This window comes from Schistocerca cancellata, chromosome 3, assembly GCF_023864275.1.
Source record: "Schistocerca cancellata isolate TAMUIC-IGC-003103 chromosome 3, iqSchCanc2.1, whole genome shotgun sequence".
Taxonomy (NCBI): domain Eukaryota; kingdom Metazoa; phylum Arthropoda; class Insecta; order Orthoptera; family Acrididae; genus Schistocerca; species Schistocerca cancellata.
In genome coordinates this window covers 481,633,464-481,658,112 of record NC_064628.1, presented here as the reverse complement: position 1 = coordinate 481,658,112, position 24,649 = coordinate 481,633,464, and the positions used below count along the sequence as shown (strand labels likewise).

Here is a 24,649-nt window from a genome sequence, read left to right as displayed (position 1 = left end):
ATCCGATGACGAATGTCAGGTCTACACGGCGGTCGGTCGACTATCGCGTCGTTTGCAAGGCCTGATCATGTGGTTTCCTTTCCACACCAACAATATGGCTTAGTGTATACATGAAGCTATCAGTTTCCTCCATCCGTTTGAAAAGAAGGTTAGAGAAACCATGTCAGTCCCGAATTTCTCGTAGCACATTTTATAGCTTAATGGGCGTTTCTGAGGTCTACATATAACAAGGCTCACCCATCACCAAATACTGGACATAAAACACACAGCTGCTACACTACATGAGAAGAAAGGAAATTTCTTGTTTCTTCACTTACATCCGATTTCAAATGTGATGTATGAGTTTTACCTAGACTGCTATTTTTCGGGAAAAGTTTAATCTCCAGTTTGGTCAAACTCAGTGTGATGCATGCATTAAATCAGTGAAACAGCTTATGAAATGTGCATAGCTTTCTCTGCCATTCTCTGTGAGTAAAGTAAGCGAAAGAGAACTACAAGGTCACCACGCAACAGCAAAGCTATCTCGTGGGAAACTGAAGCTACTAATTTAATAGTACTGAGAACGTTTGACTTATGGGTCAATTGTATTGGTATCAACAAATTAAAGATGAAAGCTTCTGAGTTATTTTTGTCTTATGAAGCAGAAGCGAAGAAAGATTGCAATGAACACAAGAACGTTGTTCAAATACGCAAAGGAAAAATATGAGCGTTATACTGTCTTTTGCGAATGTGAAATGTATTATTTAGACCAAAAATGTCTCAGGTTATTTAAAAGCATCATCATAGGTCTATGTTTTTGATTCCTTACATAATTTCCATGTATCTATGTTCTTGATTTTCTAGTGAATATCAAATATTGGAGGATTTGAAGAAAATATGTGAACATAAAACGCATGGCCTTCATAGACTCTATCAAAACGTCTTCTTTTGGCCAAGTACAGGGACGGGAAATGCCACTGCAGACGATCAGGTTTTCTGCAGATAATTTTCATCTTATTGTAGTAAATACCTTCTATGAACGTCACGAAATTCGAGCCTAGAATTTTATCGAGAATACGCCCTAGGATCCTGCAACAGAAGGCTGCGCATTCGTTCTCTTACCCTTTTTATAAACAGGAATAACTTGCACCATTTCCCAGAGTGAGAGATTCTCCATAAATGCTAACTACGGAAGAGGTTGATTCCTTCGCTTCGTATCAAATCTAAGGGAAGTACATGTTTTTGAAGAAGATTTCTTACCGGGTCCTTTATAACACAAACGTATCCACTGAGACACAAACGTGACTGACAGGTTCAGTAGATGCAAACAGTTATCAATGAATACACTGACAGCGAATTACAATATTCCTATAATACTCTGACAATAATCAGTAATGTACATGTCATTGCCCAGTTTGGCCATAGTAGCCCACGTTAATTTGTTAGTGCAATACTACATCAGAATTAAATCTAGCGTATAAAAAATTTCATTCCTGTCTTATTTCATTGTATCTATGTCTGGTGTGCTTCTGAGCACCGAATACATCTTTGAACTGAATAGAATGTGACAGTTTGAATTACTGTTCCGTTCTGTTTACTGTAGAAGAGAGTTATTGTGATTCAGTTTTCCAATCATATTTTTTTATGTCGAAAAATTCCAGTTTAGGAGACTGCAGTTCGTCAGTAGACATTGAATATCCAGGTGTTGAATCGTCACCTATTCCGGATACACACACACAAGAAGAATGAATGTCTGAGTCTAATGTGTTCATAACATTAACGGAAATCTTGTGGGTAGGGCAACCACAGCTATGAGTTATATCTTGGGCATTAATAAACCGTTTCAGCCGTATTTAGTCCTTTATTTTTAGATCACTACCGGTTTCAAGACACATCTTCAGATGAACATCTGCATAACAATAAATCAAGAAGGAATAACCACCTCAGACATCCGCTGGTGTTTTCTAAAATTATTTTAAGATTAAAAAAAATTAAACTTGTACATAAGAATATTAAAACTTTTGTACTCGCATAACTGAAACATTAGAGCTAAAAGCTCAGAACTTTGGACTCAACATTGATTGTCCGTCAGAATAAAACACAGCTAAAATGCTGTATGCCATTGAATAAAAACAACCAATTCCAATTCCAAATGATGGGTGGGACCTTTTTAACTCTAATGTTGTATTTATGTGAGCACAAGTTTTTTTTTAATTTAAAGTTTTTAAAAATCTTAAAATAACTTTAGAAAATTATCAAATCAGTGGATGTTTCATTACGGCTATTCCTTCTTGATCGTTGTTATGCAAATGTTCAAATGAAGATGTGATTCTTAGTGTCCCGGAATCGGTAGTAATATCAAAATACGGGGACTAAAAACAGTTGAAAAGGTCTACTAATACCAAAGATTAACGGAAATTCTGAATAAGGGATATGAAGAGAGCGCTAGTAGGATAGAACAAACAGGTAAGAAAACAGAACAGAGTAGTACGGATCTTTCTGCAGAGACTGATGAAACCAGTAAGGCTACAAATTAAAAGACAGACGTGCTCACGACTCGGTTAGATCAGCACGTCGAAGAGAATCTGAAGTAGGCGAAGAGCAAAAGGAACTCAGCGGAAAAACTGCTATCTACGACGAGTATTTGGAGAGACAAGCTGGGGATATGCAGGAGTGTAAACATAGGGTACAGGCCGTTGTACTGGACCAAAATGCTTACGCACGTCGTGTGGAGCAGATATGCAATGAGGTAACCATGAGACGATTCCTTATTCGAAATGTTAAACAGGAGATTGGGTAACAAGTGAAAAATGAACTCAAATCAATACAACGCGCTGGGGGCGTAACAGGAGGCCATATTATTGGGTACACAAAATGACGGAGTCTTCATTATTATTGGAAATTTTAGAAAATTTGATCCAAACGGAAGATGGTATCCGAGGGACTATTTATATCAGTTTAAAGATTTGCTATCTGAACTATGGGATGAAAATCAGAAGATATGCTTCGTTTAATCGACAATGGAGGGTGAAACTGGTACCTGGGGATTGAGAATCGGACAAAAATGAGAGACATGTGCTAACTTTGAAAATGAGTTTTTAAAACAATACTGGTCCACGTGAAAGCAAAATGACATACGAAACAGTTCGTACCAAGGCAGAAGTTTTGAAACAGGTCGTAACAGAAACCTAAAGAAGTTTTTCCAAGACTCCTGTGAAAGAAACCTGTATTTAGACGAATAAAACAAAACGGAAGCGATAGTGTCGTGATTATATGTAAATAGCCGGTTGCTGTTCAGGGAAAGTTGCTGGCGATCCCCAAGGACGATGTAGAAGCCACGAAATCAGTTTAGGAACGTACGTTGTCTACTTGATGAGGAAGTGAAGAATCTGAATACAAAAGAGGGTCACCATGAAACGGCAACCCGAGCGCTAGTACGCGATTGAGTAATGACAGAGGATATAAAGACCAACGTTGGAATCGAGAGGACGACAGAAGATTTGAATGAAGTTCTCGACGTCGCAGAGGCTACTGCAGACAGCGCGGCAGCTACGGGTTAACAACACGGAACGCGTGACAATACACGAAGTTGAGTCGGAAGACAGGGAGCGTAATGCAAACAACGACCCTGACGTACTACGATGTGAAGAAGGCGAGGAAAACTGATGCAGTCCGGTTGTGAACATATAACGTGGGATGAATGGTTACGTCAATACGAAAGGTAGAAGATGTAACTGAAGTAATTGAAGATTTGATGCGGGAAAATGGCGAAGAGCCTGCCGAGATACAGATATTTTTCGAACTCGGATAGATATTTTGGTCTATTCGGGTAGTGAAATCAACGTAGTGTCACAGAAGCTGTACACGAAGTCGTTAGAGCAGGGAAGAGGGATACCAAATATTTCTGTGTATGGAATATGCATTTGAGATGCTATGGGAGCAAAATCAAGGTAATTAAAGAGTAAATTTTTCTTACAATGAGGCTAAATGCTGAAGATTATGATGAATGCCGTTATTGACTTCAAAGGGAGTATTAACGTAAGGGAAGTTGTAGGGATGACTGAGTTATGTTGTTTATCTGATTTGCAGTTACCATCACAGAATACCGCAAACACAGACTCAGCAGCATTATGCAAGATGAAATGGAGATGACAAGGCAAGGCAGATACAGGAGATCTTGAACTCTCTTGAGCAGAAACTCAAGTCCCTAGAACACCGAGATCTGGCAGAAATGAAGCATCTGTAGAAATTCTGAGAAGGCATAAGCAGGTTATCCTGAGCGAGCCAGAAGTGATACAGATGGTACAATGTAAGCGGCAGGTGAGAGAACACGAACCAGTTTTGTACGGTCATACTTGATCACGCAGTCAAACCGTGAAGCAATGGATGAAGAAATTCAAGAGAATAGGCAGAATAACAATGTATGGCGAGAATTGCTTAATGAATGTAAGCCCTCTCCGGCAGAAAGAATTTGAAGGGCACGAAATGTATCGAACGTATTGCCATCACAAGCACAGTAGAGGGAACGAATGTTTAGAAATTGAAATATAAATCTGGAACATGTGTCACTATGTTGTTAGCTAGCATTGTGTAATGACAATAAATTTCTGAAAAGCTTGTGGGAGTATATTGAACTTCGTGTGAACAGTTTGGTAAGAATTTTCTTTGTGTGTTTAGAGCTATGGAGTGAGAACACCCAAATAAAGTGATACTTCGTGAATAACTCATAAATTCTGTCATTCTAAGCTATCTGACGTTCTGAACTTGTTTTGTGAATGTAATGAGGTTTGCTTCATATATTTTTAGCTGTAAAGAAGTCAGATGGCTGAAGTATCAATTTGTAAATATGTTTATAACATGTCGGTATCTTGGATAAAATGGTTCAAATTTCTCTGAGCACTATGGGACTTAGCCGGCCTTGGTGGCCGTGAGATTCTAGGCGCTACAGTCTGAAACCGCGTGACCGCTACGGTCGCAGGTTCGAATCCTGCCTCGGGCATGGATGTGTGTGATGTCCTTAGGTTGGTTAGGTTTAAGTAGTTCTAAGTTCTAGGGGACTGATGACCTCAGAAATTAAGTCCCATAGCGCTCAGAGCCATTTGAATCAATTTGAACTATGGGAGCCGGCCGGTGTGGCCGTGCGGTTCTAGGCGCGTCAGTCTGGAGCCGCGTGATCGCTCCGGTCGCAGGTTCGAATCCTGCCTCGGGCATGGATGTGTGTGATGTCCTTAGGTTGGTTAGGTTTAAGTAGTTCTAAGTTCAAGAGATCTGATGACCTCAGAAGTTAAGTCCCATAGTGCTCAGAGCCATTTCAACCATTTTTTTGAACTACGGGACTTAACATCTGAGGTCGTCAGTCCCCTAGGACTTAGAACTACTTAAACATAACTAACCTAAGGACATCACACACATCCACGCCCGAGGCAGGATTCGAACCTGCGACCGTAGCAGTCACGCGGTTACGGACTGAAGCGCCTAGAACAGCTCGGCCACCGCGGCCGGCCGGTATCTTGGATAGTTTTTCTCTTTTGAGGAGGTGAATTACTATTTTGTTCAGATACGATAGCGCATACTTACGATGATCGCAATATGTTCGATTTACAAAGGCTCATTTAAAGTTTTAGAGACGCTGTTTAAGTTAGTTTATTCCTGTTTAACACTCTTTGAGGACACTGTAAGGGCTACTACTGCTAGTCGTAATCTAAATGATTGTGAGTACGCCAGGAGTATGGCAGCACCGACAGGGCACTGTTACACTTGTTTCATGCGCGCCACGGACAGATTACCGCGAAGCGGAGGTACCGATCCGGTGTGTGGGAGTCGCGCCTGGTGTATGGTGCAACAGCGGTCACGTAGCTTGCATCTGCGAGCGGACGGCGCCGCGACAAAGCAACACCTGCCCACCTTTCCCAGTAACGAACGCCTCAGTGATGCGGTGCTGTGAGTAGTGAAAGTTTTTCTTGTGAGCCGACGTATAAGCGCATAAGTTTCGGTTTTAGGTAGTGTCAGCGATGTATGACATGACTGCGTCTTTTGTAGCGTTTACATACATGTACCTTCTTTTTCAGGGACTTACATGATATTATATTTTGTTGTATTCGCTTTCTTTATCTTTGTAGTGTTAAAAAATTGATTAATATTATGTGTTGTCGTAATGGGCTGCAGTGTAGGTAGATTTGTATATGTATATGATTTATTGCACGTGGATTATATTCTTGTATTATCCCATGTTTGGTCTAATTTTCATAATATGAGCATGCAGTCATCGTTTAGCTATGACTGTATTCGTTAGACGGGAAATCCCCCTCCCTCCAATCACCAGTACTATTGGGACTTAGTTTCTTGTTTTGCGCAATTCTCTTCCAGAATTCGAAAAGATTTCTGTGCTGGAATGTAAGCATATTGTAGTATCGCTGCTTATCCCACATGCGGATATTCGAGGTCGCTGATCTGGCCAGTGCAGAGTGTGAGTATTAGTTCTGGCGTAGATTCCGTGGTGCGTGTATCACGCAGTGTCGATGCCGTGGCTGCTGCACGCAATTTACTGTAGAGTTGTCGAAGCAAAATTCTTGCCAAGGACATTGTGTATTTTTTAATAATGTTAAACGTTTCAGTATGAGTGATCTATTTGAGGATGATAATTCCCAAATCGTGTTTCGTGTAGTCAAACCAACCACCATCCGCGTTGGGTCAGTTACGGAACAAGCAATGTGTGCACTAAACAATTATCCTTAAGAACATTAAAAGTAAGAGAGAGACATTTAATCGGTCAGACCGAAAATAACGAGCGTAAGCGGGCTGTAGCGCCAAGGAGTAAAGTAAAGGAACTAGCATGGACTGATACCTATTGCAAGAAGTGTATTACTCATCTAGGCTTATAACGCCCTACTTCAACAGTCAATTTCATGCGTTTGTGCTCCAGGCACTTGAACTAACTACGTGGTTGATATGTCAATACATAACTACGTCGCTCATATGATATCTGTCTGAACAGTGCAGGCCAAAAATTAAAGTGTTTGATTATCAGATGTATTTGGCGCTTGTGAGGTAAACTTGGATCTTTCCAGAATGAAATTTCCACTCTCAGGCGGAGTTTGCACTGATTTGGAACTTCTCGGTAGACTAAAACTGTTTGCCGGACCGTGACTCGAAGTCGGCAGTTTTACCTTTCGCAGGCTAATGCTCTACCGACTGAGCGATCCAAGCGCGACTCACGACCCATCCTCACAGCCTTACTTCCGTCAGTACCTCGTCCACTATCCTCCAAACTTCACAGAAGCTCGCTTACGAAAATTACAAGAGCAATTGCCCGCGAAAAGCAAAGGTCCCGAGTCCGAGTCTCGATTCGGCACACAGTTTTAGTCTACCGCGACGTTCCAAACATGGATCTCATTGTGTGAGTGTCTCCCAAGCCTAGTAACTGATAAACATTACAGGACTCCGCTTTTAGCTGGCAGCGGGAGAATCAAGAAGACAGCAGCGGGAAAGCCACGTACGTACAGTTTGAACATGCAGTCCTTAAATATCTAACCCTCGTCTCTGTGTACTTGACTTTTTGCAGTAAACGATGTGAAAAAGGTCAGCGTATATTTAGATGTTACACTCCCGGGCGTCTTACAATACACACTGGAGAACATACTCGTAAGCTTGGTCAGCATACTAAATCGGCGATGGAAGAAGTGTGGTATGTCCATTCACTTTAAACAAGCACATGATGTACAGTATCTAGAAGCTTGATACATCTAGGAGATTGATATGGCAATCGCTTGCCACTAAGAGAAAAAGACAGGAGCGAGACCGTCGAGACAGCAGTGCGGTCGTCCAACATGAACCGTGAGGACGGCTACAGGCTCTCACTGTCTTCTTTGGCAGTTATTCCAGGCCGGCAGGGAAACCATGCTCTTGGAGCAGCCCTAGCACTCACCGTTAACACAACATTATGGGTAACGAGAAGATACGGCATCTCTCAGGCTTCACCGGCTAGTACGTCAGCAACATATCGTCATGAGGGATGCATCCGCTGGATTAGCTCGTGACTACTAATTATAGTTAATTTCAATTATAGTAACAATAAGCATCAGGTACACCTTTCTCATGGTCATGACATAAGTCATTAAACAGTATGGCAGGACATGTACCCACTTTCGACTGGAGGGGTACGACCCAATAATATAGACGTTATATAGTGGAATTTTCAGGGAAAGTATACCATCACTGTCAGTAATGGAACTTCACCGACCTGTTTGGTGAAAGTGGATTACTAATTCCAGTTTTGTCAAACAATATGCATTTATTATGGAAAGTGCACCATCACTGTGAAGATATGCCTTCACTATCAAGAGGTAAGGAATGTGAACCATGGTTGCAATAACAAAGCACAGTCGTATTTCGAAAGTTGTATTTTATGAGCTACAATCTGAAAACTTAGTCATATTATAAAACATTCGTTTATTGCAGCACTGACGTCCACCATAGCACTTTTGTTTTTGCAAAAGCTTCTCAAGTCTGACATTTGTGCTGATAGTGGCTTTTGAAGAATCCCTGGCCGCTTCCCGTCGACTGAGACGTCCCAATTGTCTTCAGGGCAACAGCTTTCTGTGCTGGAACTTCCTCCTACAAATAACGTGTATTGCAGTACGCGCCGCGTTTTCAAACTATTGATGACTTAAATAGAGTTCTGAGGAACTGTTTACGAACAAATTCTTTTTTTATTTCCTTTTTGTAGCTATTGCTGGTGTAATTTTGCAGTCTCAGTGTGTATCTTCGCCAACGGCCTTGCCGCAGTGGTAACACCGGTTCCCGTCAGACCACCGAAGTTAAGCGCTGTCAAGCTGGACTAGCAGTAGGATGCGTGACCCTCCGGTCCGCCGAGCGCTGTTGGCAAGCAGGGTACACACAGCCCTTGTGAGGCAAACTGAGGAGCTACTTGATTGAGAACTAGCGGCTCCGGTCTCGTAAACTGACATACGGCCAGGAGAGCGGTGTGCTGCCCACATGCCCCTCCATATCCGCATCCAGTGACGCCTGTGGGCTGGGGACGACACGGCGGCCGGTCGGTGCCGTTGGGCCTTCCAAGGCCTATTCGAAGGGAGTTTATTGTGTATCTTCACATTAAACTCATCATTCGACATTAATATTTAATAGTCTTTATCCCTCTATTCCCCTTGTTACAAATCCATACGTGCACCTTCCTTTCAAGGCGCTGGCAGAAAAAGATCAGAGCTATTACCTTAGTTAACTGCTGAATCATCCTTAGATGCCACGTCCTTTGACTTTTAGGTGCTGTGTCGGTCGAACCACATGTAATTAAGTGTGGTTAGTATCAGTTTTAAATAAAACTTTCCTCCCTGTTCTGCTTTTTTAAGTAGACTCCCTCAGCTGCGTGAAGTTGCAGCGTCGTACCAAACTGGTTGGACAGTTCTATTCACAGGATAGCCAGAAACAGTATAAAAAGCTTGTGAGAATGTTGCATGGTAAGTTGTGCTGAGAAACAAGTGTTAAGAACAAAATTCGACGCATTGCACCACTTCCGAATTAATTAATATTGTAGTTAGCCAATCAGACCATTACGCGCGTAGATTCAAGCGGCCCCCTGGGTAAGAGTAAAATTACTGTCAATTGTTCTCATAGCGTAGATGGTAGCACATGAGACTGCGCAGCTTTGACTCGGGTTCGATCCTGTCCCCTGCCCAAATTTTTATATCGCTCTTTTGTTAGGTTTTAGAAAACCAAACGAAAACCAATTTCTGGTACACCGTCTCTGGAGGGTCGCTTGAATTTGTGCAAGCAAAAGCCTGATTGGCTTCAATGTCAGTTACCTTGGAAAAGGCACAACGTGTCGAGTTTTTTCTTAACATTTATTTCTCATCATAATCTATCCTGCAACACACTTAAAAACTTTTCAGACTGTTTCTCACCACCCTGTGTAAGTAATAACAATTCGAAATTCGGCGTACGATAGCAATCATTTTCATGTTCAAAATAGGTAAATCCTAAATTCTAAATATTACAATTTCCCGAAACTGTTAATCGGATTTTGAAAAGTGAAGCGCTGAAACGCCGTTTAATTTGTCTCTTTTATAGCTATATACCGGCAGCATTAGTAACTACCATTTGAAAAAGCTAAGTTGATACCCATATCGCATGCTTTACATACTATACATCACTCAGCGAGAACATTTTCACATCTCATTTGGGCGAAGACGGAATTATGATATCTTACACGGTTCAGAAAATATTTGAGCTGAACAGCTTAGCTTATTCACTCCGTATATTTTGACACTTGAAATACTGTTTCTCGTATGTTCTTCGCGACTGAAAGGTAGGCTCGGGAAGTAAGCAATTCATTGGCAACAAAAAAATGGTTCAAATGGCTCTGAGCACTATGCGACTTAACTTCTGAGGTCATCAGTCGCCTAGAACTTAGAACTAATTAAACCTAACTAACCTAAGGACATCACACACATCCATGCCCGAGGTAGGATTCGAACCTGCGACCGTAGCGGTCACGCAGTTCCAGACTGAAGCGCCTTTAACCGCACGGCCACAACGGTCGGCTCATTGGTAACAGCCTTGTTTCATTTACGGTAGCCACCTGATCAATATGAATGTCTCTTGAATGACATTACGAACCAACCTGAGGAAAGCGGAGAGATGAGGTGCAATGACACGGCCATGCCTCCCGCACTCTGCCCCTGCAGGGTGACGAGGTCTGGGTCGCCACCGAAGCTGGCGATGTTCTGCTTCACCCAGGTCAGCGCCAGGTGCTGATCCTTGACACCTGCGTTGCCGGGAACGACCTCATCTCCGGTGCTCAGGAAGCCTGCAGTGAAATTTGGCACTGTTACTCGTGTGTCCACATTCCATTGACAGAGGCTGTATAGCAGCGTAAAAAGTGCTATTCCAAGAGTGTAGCTTACTTTCTTCCATCCATACACCTTCATAGTAAGCCATTTTCTAAATGAAACATAACAGGTAGCGCTGACAGATAGAGAAAGAAAGGAGATAATGAGTATGGTCCCATCGATGTCAACAAAATTAGAGGTGGAGCGCTGGTGCAATTGGACAGCGTTTCTGAAAAAAATCGATTTCTGTTGTTTTAAAGATACTATTTCTGACATTTGGTGAAGTTATTTAGGGAAACAAGGGAAAGTTTAAACTAGTGTCGCATAACAAGAGATTTACTCCTCATTGCAGGTATATGGTGCCGCCAAGTTATTTCGAATGTTACGCATGTAGGTCTACGTTAACAGAAAGATGCATACATGTGGTGCACCACGAAAACATAATTTGAATGGTTAGTTACATGTCCCATAGGTCAATGAATGACTCTTTCATCGAAATAATGTGGAACGAGTCATTTTACGGTGTGTGTGTACATGATTAGTGTTAACACTAATAAGCACAATGAGAACACTAAAATTTTTTTTCGTACTCAAGCAACTATACTTAAAAACAATGTTTTTCTCTGGCTACCGATTTTTAAGCAGAAATTTATCAGTGGAAAAGATGGAGGCGGCCAGGAGAAATTATTTAAATATGATTTTAAACTTACTTTGCTGCATGTCAGACTTTTATGTTATTCAGCAAGTGATTAAAGATTTTTGTTGCCGCCTATTGAAATACTTTCTGAGCCACTGAGAACTTTAATAATGGGTAGCAAAGGTCATTTTCTCCTCTTGTGTCACAGGTATGAACATCACTGTTCTACTCCAATTATGATGGGTTATTTACGAAGAATTTCATCAGCGAATATATTCTATTGTGACGGCGCAATTAAAATGCCCAGCTACTTGAATAGGTACCAACATGACGTTGTGGGTGAACACTACATATTAATCCTACAACTCACTTTTGTGCAATCAATGCTCTCTTTCTAAGTGATGATTTACCCCAGAAAAGTATTCCATAACACATTATTGAGTGTAAATATATAAAATATGTCAGGATGTTAACTCGTTTCTTCCCATACGACGAGCAAAAGTATCTGAACTTAATTTTTTGGGAAGCTCTGTAATACGCTACTTCCAGTTCAAGTTATCATCAATTTGTATACCCAAAAATTTGGAGCATTCTACCCTATTTACCTACAGTTGCTCATGTGCTACCTCATCTGTTACTTTCTGTCTGATGACATTTTTATAACAATAGTATCGTCTACAAAAAGTCTCACTTCTACTTGCTGAATGTTAAGTAGGTCATTGACTTGTATAAGGAATACGAATGGACCCAAAATTGAACCCTGTGGTACTCCCAATGTGATTTCTCCCCAGTCACTAAAGTTTCCACCGTTCCAGCATTGTCTGAATGATTCAGTGCAACTTTTTGCATTCTGTTTATTAAGTATGAGTCAAAACAGCTGTGTAAAAGTGTAAATTCCATAAAACTTGCGTTTTTCAAACGGTGTAACATGATCAGCACAATCGAATGCATTGGAAAGATACAAAACATACCACCTGGCGATATTTATTATTTAAGGCTTATACTATTTGATGAGTGAATATATATAAACAACAGTCTCAGTCGAGCAACTGTTCTGGATTCCAAACTGCGGTATGCTAAGTACATTTTTCCTCCTTATATGTCATTACTTTTTTGAATACTCTGAAAAAAGATGTCAATAAGGAAAATGGACAAGAACCGTTCAAGACTGTTTTATCACCGATCTCCATATTTTAACCTGTCTGGAAAAACTCCCTGTGTTAGTTATGCATTACTATATCTCTAAGGACGTTACTCATTAAACTGGAACAATTTTTCAGAATTCTGCCTGAAATTCCATTAACACCACACGAGCTTTTCTCTTTTTTTTATAGAATTTTTATAGTCTGTTGATTTCAGTGAAGGATGTTCGTGCTATTTCTAGTTGCTTCACGTTTTCTAAAATGAGATCTGTAATACATTCTCTTGCTTATTCAACTGAACTATATAATCTTTTTTTTTCTAAATTTAGATAGTGAGCGTTAAAAGTTATCGCAACATGTGAATTATCTGTCACAACATTGTCATTTAGTTTAATTGATATGGTATCTTGCACACTGACTGGCTGTTCTGTCTTTGTGTCTCCCGTTTGACAATAACCCATGTAATTTTAACCTTATAATCTACACCATTTATTTCTGTCAGGTCTTGCATACTTCTGGACATTCTAATAGCATTCCTTAAAATTCTACAGTATTTTTTGTAGTATGCAGGTAATGTCGGCTCTTAATTACTCTGGGATTTATATAAGGGGCGCCGGCCTGGGTAGCCGAGCGGTTCTAGGCGCTACAGTCTGGAACCACGCGACCGCTACGGTCGCTGGTTCGAATCGTGCCTCGGGCATGGGTGTGTGTGATGTCCTTAGGTTAGTTAGGTTAAAGTAGTTCTAAGTTCTAGGGGACTGATGACCTCAGAAGTTAAACCCATAGTGCTTAGAGCCATTATATAAGGGGCGATCAAAAAGTTTCCTTCGAAGGCTTTACAATCCCGAATAGGTACGTAAATCAGGCAAAATGCATGAGCTTTTAGGTGATCATCCCACCGATTCACTAGGTAGAAGATAACTGTTTCGTAGGACACCGTGTTCTGCTCCGTGAAAAAGTCTGTAACTGCCTGGTGCGCATCCTCGTTCGACGGGAATCGTCGACCCTTCAAGGACGTTTTTAAGAGACCGAAGGCGTAATAACCGCATGGCGAAAGGTCAGGACTATTGGAAACGTGCTCGAGTGTCTCCCACATGAATTGGCGTTATATCTACGTTATGGGATTGGCGATGTGGCCACGTCGCAGTAACGGCTCAGGATCCACTCTTACTGTTCTACTTTCGCCAGTATCGTCCTGCTGTCTTCCACACTTCGCAGAAGTTCTCTTGCACACGTTCTGCTTAGTCTCTTTATCTTACTCTCATGTTCTCTACGCGGGATACGCTATGGTGGCAGCAAAATGATTGCACAGTCTTCCTCGAATACAGAATTTTTTAAATTTGGCGAGTCGCCTTACTTCCTAAGATTCCCATTTAAGTTCCCTTTGCATGTCTGCTACATTATGACGTGGGGTATATCAATCTGTTCCAATCTCATCAACGCGCCCCCGAATTTTTTCGATATATTTTGTCATGTCTACATGATAAGAATACCAAATTATGGAACGATGCTCTATCATTGGCAACACTTGTATGCGATTTTCTTTGCAGATTAACTTTCACAAAGCCCTTCTAACAACATTAAGCTATTCATTCACCTTCCCTCTTTCTGATTTTAAGTGTTTGTTTCATTTCATATCGCTTCTTACAGAAACACCTGCTCAATACGTTCACCACAAATTACCAATAAAATAAGTTCAGTAAATTCGACTCTGATGGTTCAGAGTGAGTATGGTGCAAATAGCTCTAAGCACTATGGGACTTAATATCTAAGGTCATCAGTCCCCTAGACTTAGAACTACTTAAACCTAACAAACCTAAGGACATCACACACATCCATGCCCGAGGCAGGATTCGAACCTGCGATCGTAGCAGTAGCGCTTTTCCTGACTGAAGTGCCTAGAACCGCTCGGCCACAGCTGCCGTTAGAGTGAGTATGACATTTGTGAAAACTTACATGCACCATGAGAGCGAAGATATCGGGACACCCTGTCAGTGGACATAAATATGGGGTGTGTCGACCCTCCGCCTTTATGAAGACTTTAGCTCTGCTGGAGAGACTTTCAAGGAGGGTCTTAAATGTCTGTGGAAGAATTGCAGCACATTTTCCCCCAAGAAACGAAAGCAGAGAAGGCAGTGATGTCCACATTCTAACCCATCCCAAAGGTGTTCCATTGGGCTCAGATCTAGACACAAGGAAGGCCACGCCATCTCAGGAATGTTAGTGTCCACCAACTATTGTCTCAAAGATGTTGCTTTATAATAGGGTCATTTTCAGACTGTTACAATCTTTGTCTCCGAATTTTCCTATCCTTCCCCCACACCACAACACCACCTCTTCTGCACTTCACTGTTGCCACTGCATCTGATGGCAGGTAACGTTCTCCAGACATTCGTCAAAACCAAACCCACCCATCGGATTCTCACAGGTATACCATGATTCACCACTCTAAATCACTCGTTGCCAGTTATCCACGATCCAGTAGCGTCACCCTTTACACCACGTCAAGCATCGCTTAGCATTGACTACAGAAATGTTTAGCTTATGATGTGTTGCTCGACCATTGTAACCCACTTTTTTTATCCCCCTAAACACAGTCATTGTGCTAATAGCACTTCTTGATCTCGTGAGTACTTTCTTCCGATGATGCCACGCAATTTTTTACGACTACCCTCCTAAGTTCCCGACGGTCTATACATGAGGTCTGTCTAGCGTTGGTTTAGCTGTGGTAGTTCCTTCGCGTTTCCACTTCACAGTCGTTTCACCAGCAGTCAACTAGGGAAACTTTAGAATGGATAAAATGTTTTGGGAAACTTTAGAATGGTTAAAATGTACCTGAGGGATTTGTTACTCAGATGACATCTAATGACTAGTTCACGTTCGAAGTCGCTGAGCTCTTTTGACACATCCATTCTCTACTGACATCACGTAACTTCCCGCCAACTTTTGTACTGGCAGGTGACATGTTGTGATGAAATACGCATTAAATAGCAATGTCCAGATACTTCTGATCGGGTAGTGTAGGCCTGCAGAACAATGGATTTTGCAATATGACACGTAAATAATAGAAGCTAAAGGTTGAGTGCAGTTCGTGCAGGGAGATAAATGTTATCAAGCACACACCGAAATATACGCATGTCTTAAGAACCATACCGAGTGGCCCCAGGCGGTAGTTGATGGTGACGAGTATGACACCGTAGGAGACAAGGAAGTCGGGCCCATGCTCTTGGTCTGAGCCACTTCCAACGACGAACCCTCCGCCGTGCACCCAGAAGAGCACGGGCAGCCCTGCACCCTCCTCTGGTACGCCCGGCACGAACACGTTCAGGTAGAGGCAGTCCTCGGAGCCGTCACCCGAGCTCTGCACGCAGTCGCTGCCGTACGAGGTGGCGTTGCGCACGCCCTCCCAGCTACCAGCTGGCTGCGGATCCTGTCAAGAGATCATCAGAATTATCTGAACATTGTCGGTCCTACTTCTTTCAGTGCATCAAAAGTTTGAGCAAATCGTCATTTGAAAATAGCAAACCATCTAGGAGGATCAATGTGCAGGGCGTTACACCGTTGCTTTCATGAAGCTACATATTGGGGTCTTCAGCTGCGAATATTTATTATGGAGAACAAAGTCCAGTTTCATGATAATTTGCCACTCAACTGTGTGTACTGTTTACTTTATTTGCAATCGACTTGCGGCTTCACCTTCCAGCAATTCGAGTCAGTTGTCGAAATGGTATATAGCTGCTAGTATAACATGTTGCTCCATTGCATTAGAAGATGTGTGCTGTGGTACATTTATATTCGTGACAAACAATTCCTACATTAAGATAACTTTCACTTCTTAAACTGGCCTCTCCAATAAGCGACTTAGATAGCTCAATGACAATGGACCATCTTACCTTACATTTACACAGATTTTCACCTCTTCCGTCTATGCGGGCGACCTGAGTCATCTACGCGTGAAGGAAATGAATCATATTTTTATTCCTGTAGCTTACTCTATATCGTCAAAGACTAGGAAACATTCCGTTCCACTACATATGACCAAACGCATTCCTCAAATCTACGTATTCATTTTTCCTAATGGCGACTAATATTAACGTCAGTGCAGTCCCGAATATCGAGATCGTCCTTTTCGAATCTACAGTAACTTTACTTTCCATTCTTCCACAAATTACTCTTTATTTATTCGCTACATTTATAGAGTCTATACGTATTCTGCAAACCAAGTAGCATAGGGTACTAAGCACATACCACATGCTTGGGTTTCTTCTTGTTACAGTCGCGTATAGAGAACTGGAACAGAAACTGTTACATGTCTAGTGGTTCCTGACACAGTGGGAGATTGATTTCAGGATTCTTCTCTTAATACTGGTTTCTGAACATTTGTATGTAGGCTTTCACGCGTAAATTGGTAGCTATCTTCGAGCATTTGTCAAACAGGTTCTCTTCATTTCCGTGACGCTATCCTTTGCACCAAAACCTGGTTCCACTCATGGTGTCCTACTTATTTGTATACATTCTATACCCCTAATACGTCATAATCGGTACGGGTCCCATCCACTTGCTGCAGATAATATTTTATTCGTAATTTCTCACTCCATTATTGTTCCCACTCCTACCATTATCTTATTTAGTACTAGAAGTTGCTCACACTACTTTAGCGTTGTAATATTTCTCGTCATCACCTTAATTAACATTCTCTTTTCATCTGAATTTTGTCCCGCTGTTCCTTCTGAGCCATTCCCTTGGAATATTTTAGTTGGGATGAAGCCATAAACACATTTTTAGCACAGACCCGCATACAGTACGGAAATATAACGTAATAGTTTCTCGTTATTTCACGTAAGGCAGTACTGGATCCGTTAAAGTCGTCCCAACAACACATAATTCACAGGAGGCTTACCAGTCTCAATTGGACTACTATTCCTCTTGACTTCTGCCAGCTGTGACTTCTGGAGGAACCGCTGTTTCGTCCAGTGTGAAGCTTCTCAGTATACTATCTCCGTCAAAGAAGGCTTCTGTTTGCGCTCTGGGAGCCATATTATCGGTCTCCTCGTTAAATTCGCCTCGTAGAACGCACCCGTCTTCACCGTAACTCTAGCAAGAAGGCCTTGCTAAAGAGTTTTTACTCCCCTGTCGTTACTTTTTTAACAAGGCTTCTGACGAACAGTGGCTTGCCTAATAAGATGGGTACTAATTTTCCGATATTTAGCAACTACTTTGTCTATGTACACTTGAAATCCATTCTTCTTCCAACTGTCGCGGCGGTATTCCTGTCTGTGAACTTTACTTAACCGTTTATCATACACGTTTTAGGCAGCAAAATTTCTAACATCTCATGAAGTCAGTATGAAACGGAAGGAGTTAACATTATGCATCATTGATGCAATGACAGATTGAAGCAACTTGAGAAGGATAGAAAAGGATGTGGCATCGATGGAAGAAACAACGCGTCATTCACCTAAAGTATGGAAAGCATGTAAAACTAAATCTTGGCCAGTCTAACAGGGATTAGACCCATTCTCCTCCTGAATGACCAGTGTGACATCCTCAAGCACACGAATGCAGTTCGCTAAACAGAGAGATCTTTCAGAATAAGCAGCCCCGGTTACAAGCTGGGATGCGACTGTCAGTACAGAACTCACCTGGAAGCGCAGCTCTCCGACGGGAGGCTCGGCGTACGGGATTCCCAGAAAGGCCGTGTAGGACGTGTTGTAGACGCTCGTGGCCGTACTTCCCAGCAGGCTTCCTTGCTGGACCGTCACCAGCACGTCCTCGGCCTGCAGAAAGAAAGTAGCATAAACTGAATTAAAATTACCAGTTTAGAACAGTGGTTCCGACTTATCAGATATTAGCTTGTGTCTCCCTTCCTGGCCCCCCACCCCCACCACCCTCTCCCAACACCACCGCGTACCACCATCATCAACATTATCGCCTAACTGAAATTTAGAATGAAAAAGAATTTTCTTCGCACTCTTTTATTTTTAAAATAACGAAAGGTAAATGATATTACTTGGTACAGGTATTTGTTAAACTACAAACTAGTGATTCAATGAGATGATTGGCTGCTTATTTCTAACAATCTTTTGTTACAGAATGATGAAACAATTCTCTGTGCATCGTGTGCGCTATCTACAATTCCTTCTCAGGTAAGAAAGCTAACTATCCATATTAAGATTAGAAACTTGTAAAAAAGCATGCTTCCTCTGCAGCATTCCTCTCCCTAGCGACACTTCTTTCACGCATATCCTGCACCTTCATTTAGTATCAACCAAGCTAAAATGAGTGCACTACACTTATTATATGTAAACCACTCATTATGTAGAAAATGACAGGAATTCAAAGACGTTTGGTTGGCAATGCTTTGTCACCGACCACAGCCACTAATAATAATACTACAGTGTAGGGCCTACAGCAGTATAGTAGCCATTACATAGTTACTGTTGTATTGTATTGCCAATTAGTTCATTTATCTGACGCAAAATGAATAATGAAGCAATTTCTGATCCAATTTGGGAATTACGTGCAACTAAAAGACAGCATTTTCGTTAGATATTTAAGCATATGTGACGTGTATATTTCAATTTCACTGTCATAGATACATGGCGCAAAGTGTGTGTGTAGTGAGTGGCCCATGTGAGGAAGATAACGTTCATACATTCGTTTCACAAGCTGTACGTTCCACTACATCGTGTCACTCGTTAATGCTCTACTTCAGAGGTAGAGATCAAATCGTACCCTATACTACTACTAATGTATGTCATCGTTTCAGTAATTTCGTTTTTCATTTTTCTAAATAATCCAGGCACGAAACGTATCGTGCTCTTCGTCCTTTTCTTATGTCTCGCATTATGTAAGCACACCATTTTTCTTACTCTCTGTAAGAAGAATACTAATTAGGCTGAAATATCTTTTATGTATTACTAATAATATGTAAAGCCTTTGTTTACGTTTCGGCTTTCAATAAAGTAACTCGCGTAGCAGATAGCACATTAAGGTTTTAAGGCTAGGTGGTAGTTTGCGGTTCTCTCTGTTTACTCTCGCCGGCCGGTGTGGCCGAGCGGTTCTAGGCGCTTCTGTCCGGAACCGCGCTGCTGCTACTGTCGCAGGTTCGAATCCTGCCTCGGGCATGGATGTGTGGGATGTCCTTAGGTTAGTTAGGTTTAAGTAGTTCTAAGTATAGGGGATTGATGACCTCAGATGTTAAGTCCCATAGTGCTCAGAGCCATTTGAACCATTTGTTTACTCGCCAGATGACACGCATATAGCGAAATACGATGTGCAAATAACTAGTAAATCGCCAATGCGCACCGAGCTTGAAATACTCAAGGCTGGCATACACAAATACATCCCAGACACGACGGTCACAGGAGCTTTTAGTTCGGGAGAGCAACCACACGCCAGGAGGCCGGTCCCAACCTATCTACGTCGGCCGGTGACCGCTCGTAGAGCAGACAGCATTTGCCTGAGTGAAAAGATGACCCCGTGTTCGGCTTTAAAGCAAATTCCGCTACAGTGTGTGGGAGCGCACAGCCTACACATTCTTTACAAATATATCACGCAGTTTCAGAGATTTTCACAGGGAGACAGCAAACGCCAAACGCCGATGCTACAGATTTCCGGATTGGTCGCCTTAAACGAAACGTCATTCTCCCGTTTTAGAAGAGCAATGCTGATTGGCAGACAATATTTCTGACGCCTTGAGCTGAAGGAGTAATGGAAGAGACCGAAAGATATACCCCTTCACGTCTAGCGTGGAGAGGGGCCGTTCTGTTGTCGCTCTTGGAGCGAGAACACGTAACGAGAGCGTATGCGCTCGTACGTGTACTCAAAGAGCAAGGAACGAGTCTCTCCTCAGTACTTCACTGGGAGAGCACCTCTGTCGAGAGCGAATCGGAGCGCGAACTACACTGAGCGCGAACTTCACTGGGAGAGCACCTCTGTCGAGAGCGAATCGGGGCGCGACTCTATATTGAGTCCTTGCAATTAAGCGTTGTTCACTGTTATTGTGCGGTGTGAACGGACAGAGTTATAGTTAAACGCCTGCGAGAGAATTTTTGAGTGGCATCGCTGTGGACTGGTTATCTGACCAGTGTACCACGCCAATAGTTAGACTAGGGGCGAATAGGAGTTCTTGACTTCAACAAGGCGTAGGGAGAGTTTGATTGGCGAAGGTCAATCCAGATAGAACGAGAGTTATCTTATTTGTCAGCAGCAAGCGGCGCAGACAGCAGTCATCGCAGCTTACGGTATTGTGCGCTACAGCACTTGCGAGCCCCATATTTCCTCCACAACAGTACACTTCACTGCATTTCACAGGCGACAACCTCGACCGTACCTAGCTACATTCTAAAGAATAATTATTCAAGTTGAGTAAGCTCGGCTCTCAGCCATTCTGCCAAGTCAATAACAATCTTAAACTTTGTATAGAAATTTCATTAGCGAATCCTATCCCTAAGAGGTAGCTTCACATTCCAAAAAGAACCCGAAAATAACTTGTCAAGTTCATAACTAAAAGTGCCATTGTGATTTCTCAGAATTTTTGCAAAATAAATAATAATGTTCGTTAGTTTCATGTTATTCTTACACTAACTAGCACTACTCCAGTACTCAAGTATCCCACTGGTTACGTAAGAAATTTTGTGAATTTTTGTGTCATTTCCTTACAGCGGACGACCCCAGAAGATATTTCTTGCTGAAAGTTTTTCAGGCATTTCTCTTTAGAACGTTAGGAGCGTCTGTCTGACTTCTGTAGTAGTGTGAGGGGTGGAAATTGCATCTTGCAGGAGCCACAGGGTAAAGGGTACATCTCAGATTAATCCGTTGCGCAGAATGACAGAATAGTACCCACACGCTCACAATGGAAACTGATATTTTAATGACTCGTACTGAACTTCTTTATTGTACTCCTGCGTCATTGCTGGGAGTATCCTGATTACGAAAAATTAGCTTTCGGAGGACTGAATGTCAATCATTTTCCTTCACAATACCTATTCTTTTAGAGCAATGGTCGTCACACTGCGACCCGCCGGCCGCGTGCGGCCCTATTCAAGTATTCATCCTGCCCGCGTTTTTCAGTCATATTTTATGATAATATGCATCTAGCAACTAACAGCCGAATCCAAAAATATTAACTAACGTTAAGAACTACTTAAGACTGTAGCTTTCCTGCTACTAACAAACAAAAGTACTTACAGAGACACTAATATTTTAAGGTGGCTTAATTTTAATTGATGTTGGTAAATTCGGCCGCGAGCTAAGTGAACTTTGCCGCTTACACTACGGGCAGAGGGATGAGCACCGCGGCCACTCTCGAAAACTACACATTGGATCAAAAAAATGTTACAATTCCAATTTGTTTGTCTCGGAGGGGGATATCCAGTGATTTTGTGTGTATGTAGCCTATAATGATTAACTGTTTTCGAGCATGATTTCGTCTAAGTAATTTCAATAGTTATACAGGACCCCAAGCTACATTTTTATGTCAGTGAAATCTAAGAACGATCCGTGCCTTCGCATATCTTTGCAGTGAAACCAAAATCAAATAAAATATAAATTAAATTAAATTAAATAATAAAACCCCACATTCACATTCTATTCAACAATACACACATTAGTAGGTTATATATATACTACAGTTCTCGAACGTCCAGAGCAACATCCTGTAGTAGCACTGGTTCCAAAAACGTTCGATATTTGTCTATAAAACACGAATCAATGAGTTTGTTTCGCACAATACCACACCATAAGTTAACCGACCAAGGACGCTGACGGTCAACTTCGCGTAACGAGTGGGGATTGTCTACACTCCACTAGTGCATATTACGCTGGTAAACGCTACCATTTCTTGTGAATGCAAACTCACCGGAAAAGAATACCTCAGCAAAGAATGTGAGAGTCGTTTGCAGTTATTGACGTGCGATTTCACAAAATACTACCCATTAACGAAAATCGGCGCCTAGAAGTTCTTGAGGCAGTGACACGTGGTATGGATGATACGTATGATGACGCAATATTGTGACAATACTACCTACGGGCATACCAGACACGCGGTATAATTGCCGGACGCTTGTCCGTGGGTTGTGGAGTACTGCCGCTAGTACAGCTGTTTCATTAGCTTCCTCTGTAATGTGTTTGCTTCGTTTCCTTCTGCTGGTCAGTACTCTGTTTGTAAAAGAACAAACGAGAGCGAGCTTTCTCTGAAAAGTGCTCGGCATATAAGGCAACATTTCTCCTACATTATCTGTAAATCAGGATCATCTCTATTTTTCCTTCTGTGGTTGCAACATTCATTGTCCGCTTGCACGTCTGTTCTCTATGATGATGATGATGTTTGGTTTGTGGGGCGCTCAACTGCGTGGTTATCAGCGCCCGTACAATTTCCCAACCTTTGCTCAGTCCAATTTCGCCACTTTCCTGGATGATGATGAAATGATGAGGACAACACAAACACCCAGTCATCTCGAGGCAGGTGAAAATCCCTGACCCCGCCGGGAATCGAACCCGGGACCCCGTGCTCGGGAAGCGAGAACGCTACCGCGAGACCACGAGCGGCGGACACGTCTGTTCTCCAAGTGATAGCTAAGTGTCTAGGCAATAAACACTGCACAAATATTGTAACGTTTAGAGCCGCCATCTGTTCTACGTCTGCACGATACGTGAGCTCCGGTAGCAATGTACTGCCTGTTACGACACGTCGTATTTCGCTACACGGCCACGGTCGCGCGTCGTGTAGTCCCCTGTTCGATACGTCTCGGAGGAATACAAATGGAGTACGAATGGGGTTTCCAATTAGAAATTACGAAATACTGGCCTGTCCTACCCTCAAAGCACCGATGTGGGATCCCACGTGTCATTGGATATTCGAGCTCCATTAAACAGCATGTCGTAAATTACGATTGTATATTCCTTTCTATTCCTCTGAGTACAGCGCCGTCTGTAGTGAAACGAAGAAAACGCTTCAAACAAAACATATGTAGATTTTTCCATACAGTCGTATTCTGCAATAAAAAAAACTATGGTTCCCATTCAAAATTTCAAAGTTGGCCACGCCACCCATGCATGTGGTATCGTTGGATGCCCCTCCGAGACAAACAAATTGGAATTATAACTTTTTTGATCCGATGTGTAATTTCCGAGATATGTCAGAGTCTTCAGTTAAAATGAATACCCTGTAGAGACATTCATCATAAAAGTCTGTAGGCCGCACAGCAGCGTAATAAGCTGCTTGCCAGCCCGCCCCCTTCGGGGGGGAATCGAAATACAATAAAGGAAAAAAAAAGACATTCATCAAACAGCAGGGAATATGAAATTATAGTAAGTCTGTTGTAATACGATGCAATGAGTAGAAGAAAAATGACATTCAAAACATTTAGTAAACAGTAATGATCGTGCCTTATGTTAAAAGAAGGAAGGTTAGTGTTTAACGTCCCTTAGAAATCGAGGTTGGTGAAGAAGTTCAGATTGAGGAAGAATGGGGAAGGATGTCGGCCGTTCCCTTTCAACGGAACCATCCCTGCATTTGCCTTAAGCGATTCAGGGAACTCAAGGAAAACGTACAGTACATAAGAATGGCCAGGCGGGGATTTGAACTGTCGTCCTCCGGAATGCGAATCCAGTGTACTAATCACTGGTGTCTCATATTGCATAATGCATTTAAATATAATTACTGTTATTGATCGGTTAACCATCCGCTCATACAGACAACTCGGTAATACTTCTCCAAGTAATTACTGTGTCAGAACTTTGGGTTTTGCTTGGTGGTGGCAGCAATCTAAAACGAGAACAGTCAACATGAAGTGTTCCGAATGGTGCCGACTTTTAACGATCAGTACTTGGCGGTGGGCAGCCAACATACCGTGATACTACTATAGCTAGTCTACTGGAAGCTCATAACATCTGACTTCTTTAGATTATCAATATATGTGCATCCCTAGGTGCCGCACCACAATGTCAGTATTGGCTCTTGCGCAGAAAACTTTGACGACCTATGTTCTAGAGGGGTACCTGACAATGGACCATATGAAAAAGATAATGTTCATACATTCGTT

General features: G+C 42.1%; 1 protein-coding gene across 1 annotated transcript in view; it reads right to left on the bottom strand.

Annotated features, from left to right (window-relative positions):
• Positions 1-24,649, bottom strand: part of LOC126175251 (juvenile hormone esterase-like) — an 80,207-nt gene that overhangs the window by 44,572 nt on the left and 10,986 nt on the right. Inside the window, exons 2-4 of the mRNA XM_049921892.1 lie at positions 18,245-18,379; positions 15,756-16,032; positions 10,616-10,801 (exon numbers count right to left, since the gene is read on the bottom strand). Of these exons, the coding sequence (XP_049777849.1) occupies positions 10,616-10,801; positions 15,756-16,032; positions 18,245-18,379 (598 nt within the window). The remainder of the gene's footprint in view (positions 1-10,615; positions 10,802-15,755; positions 16,033-18,244; positions 18,380-24,649) is intronic.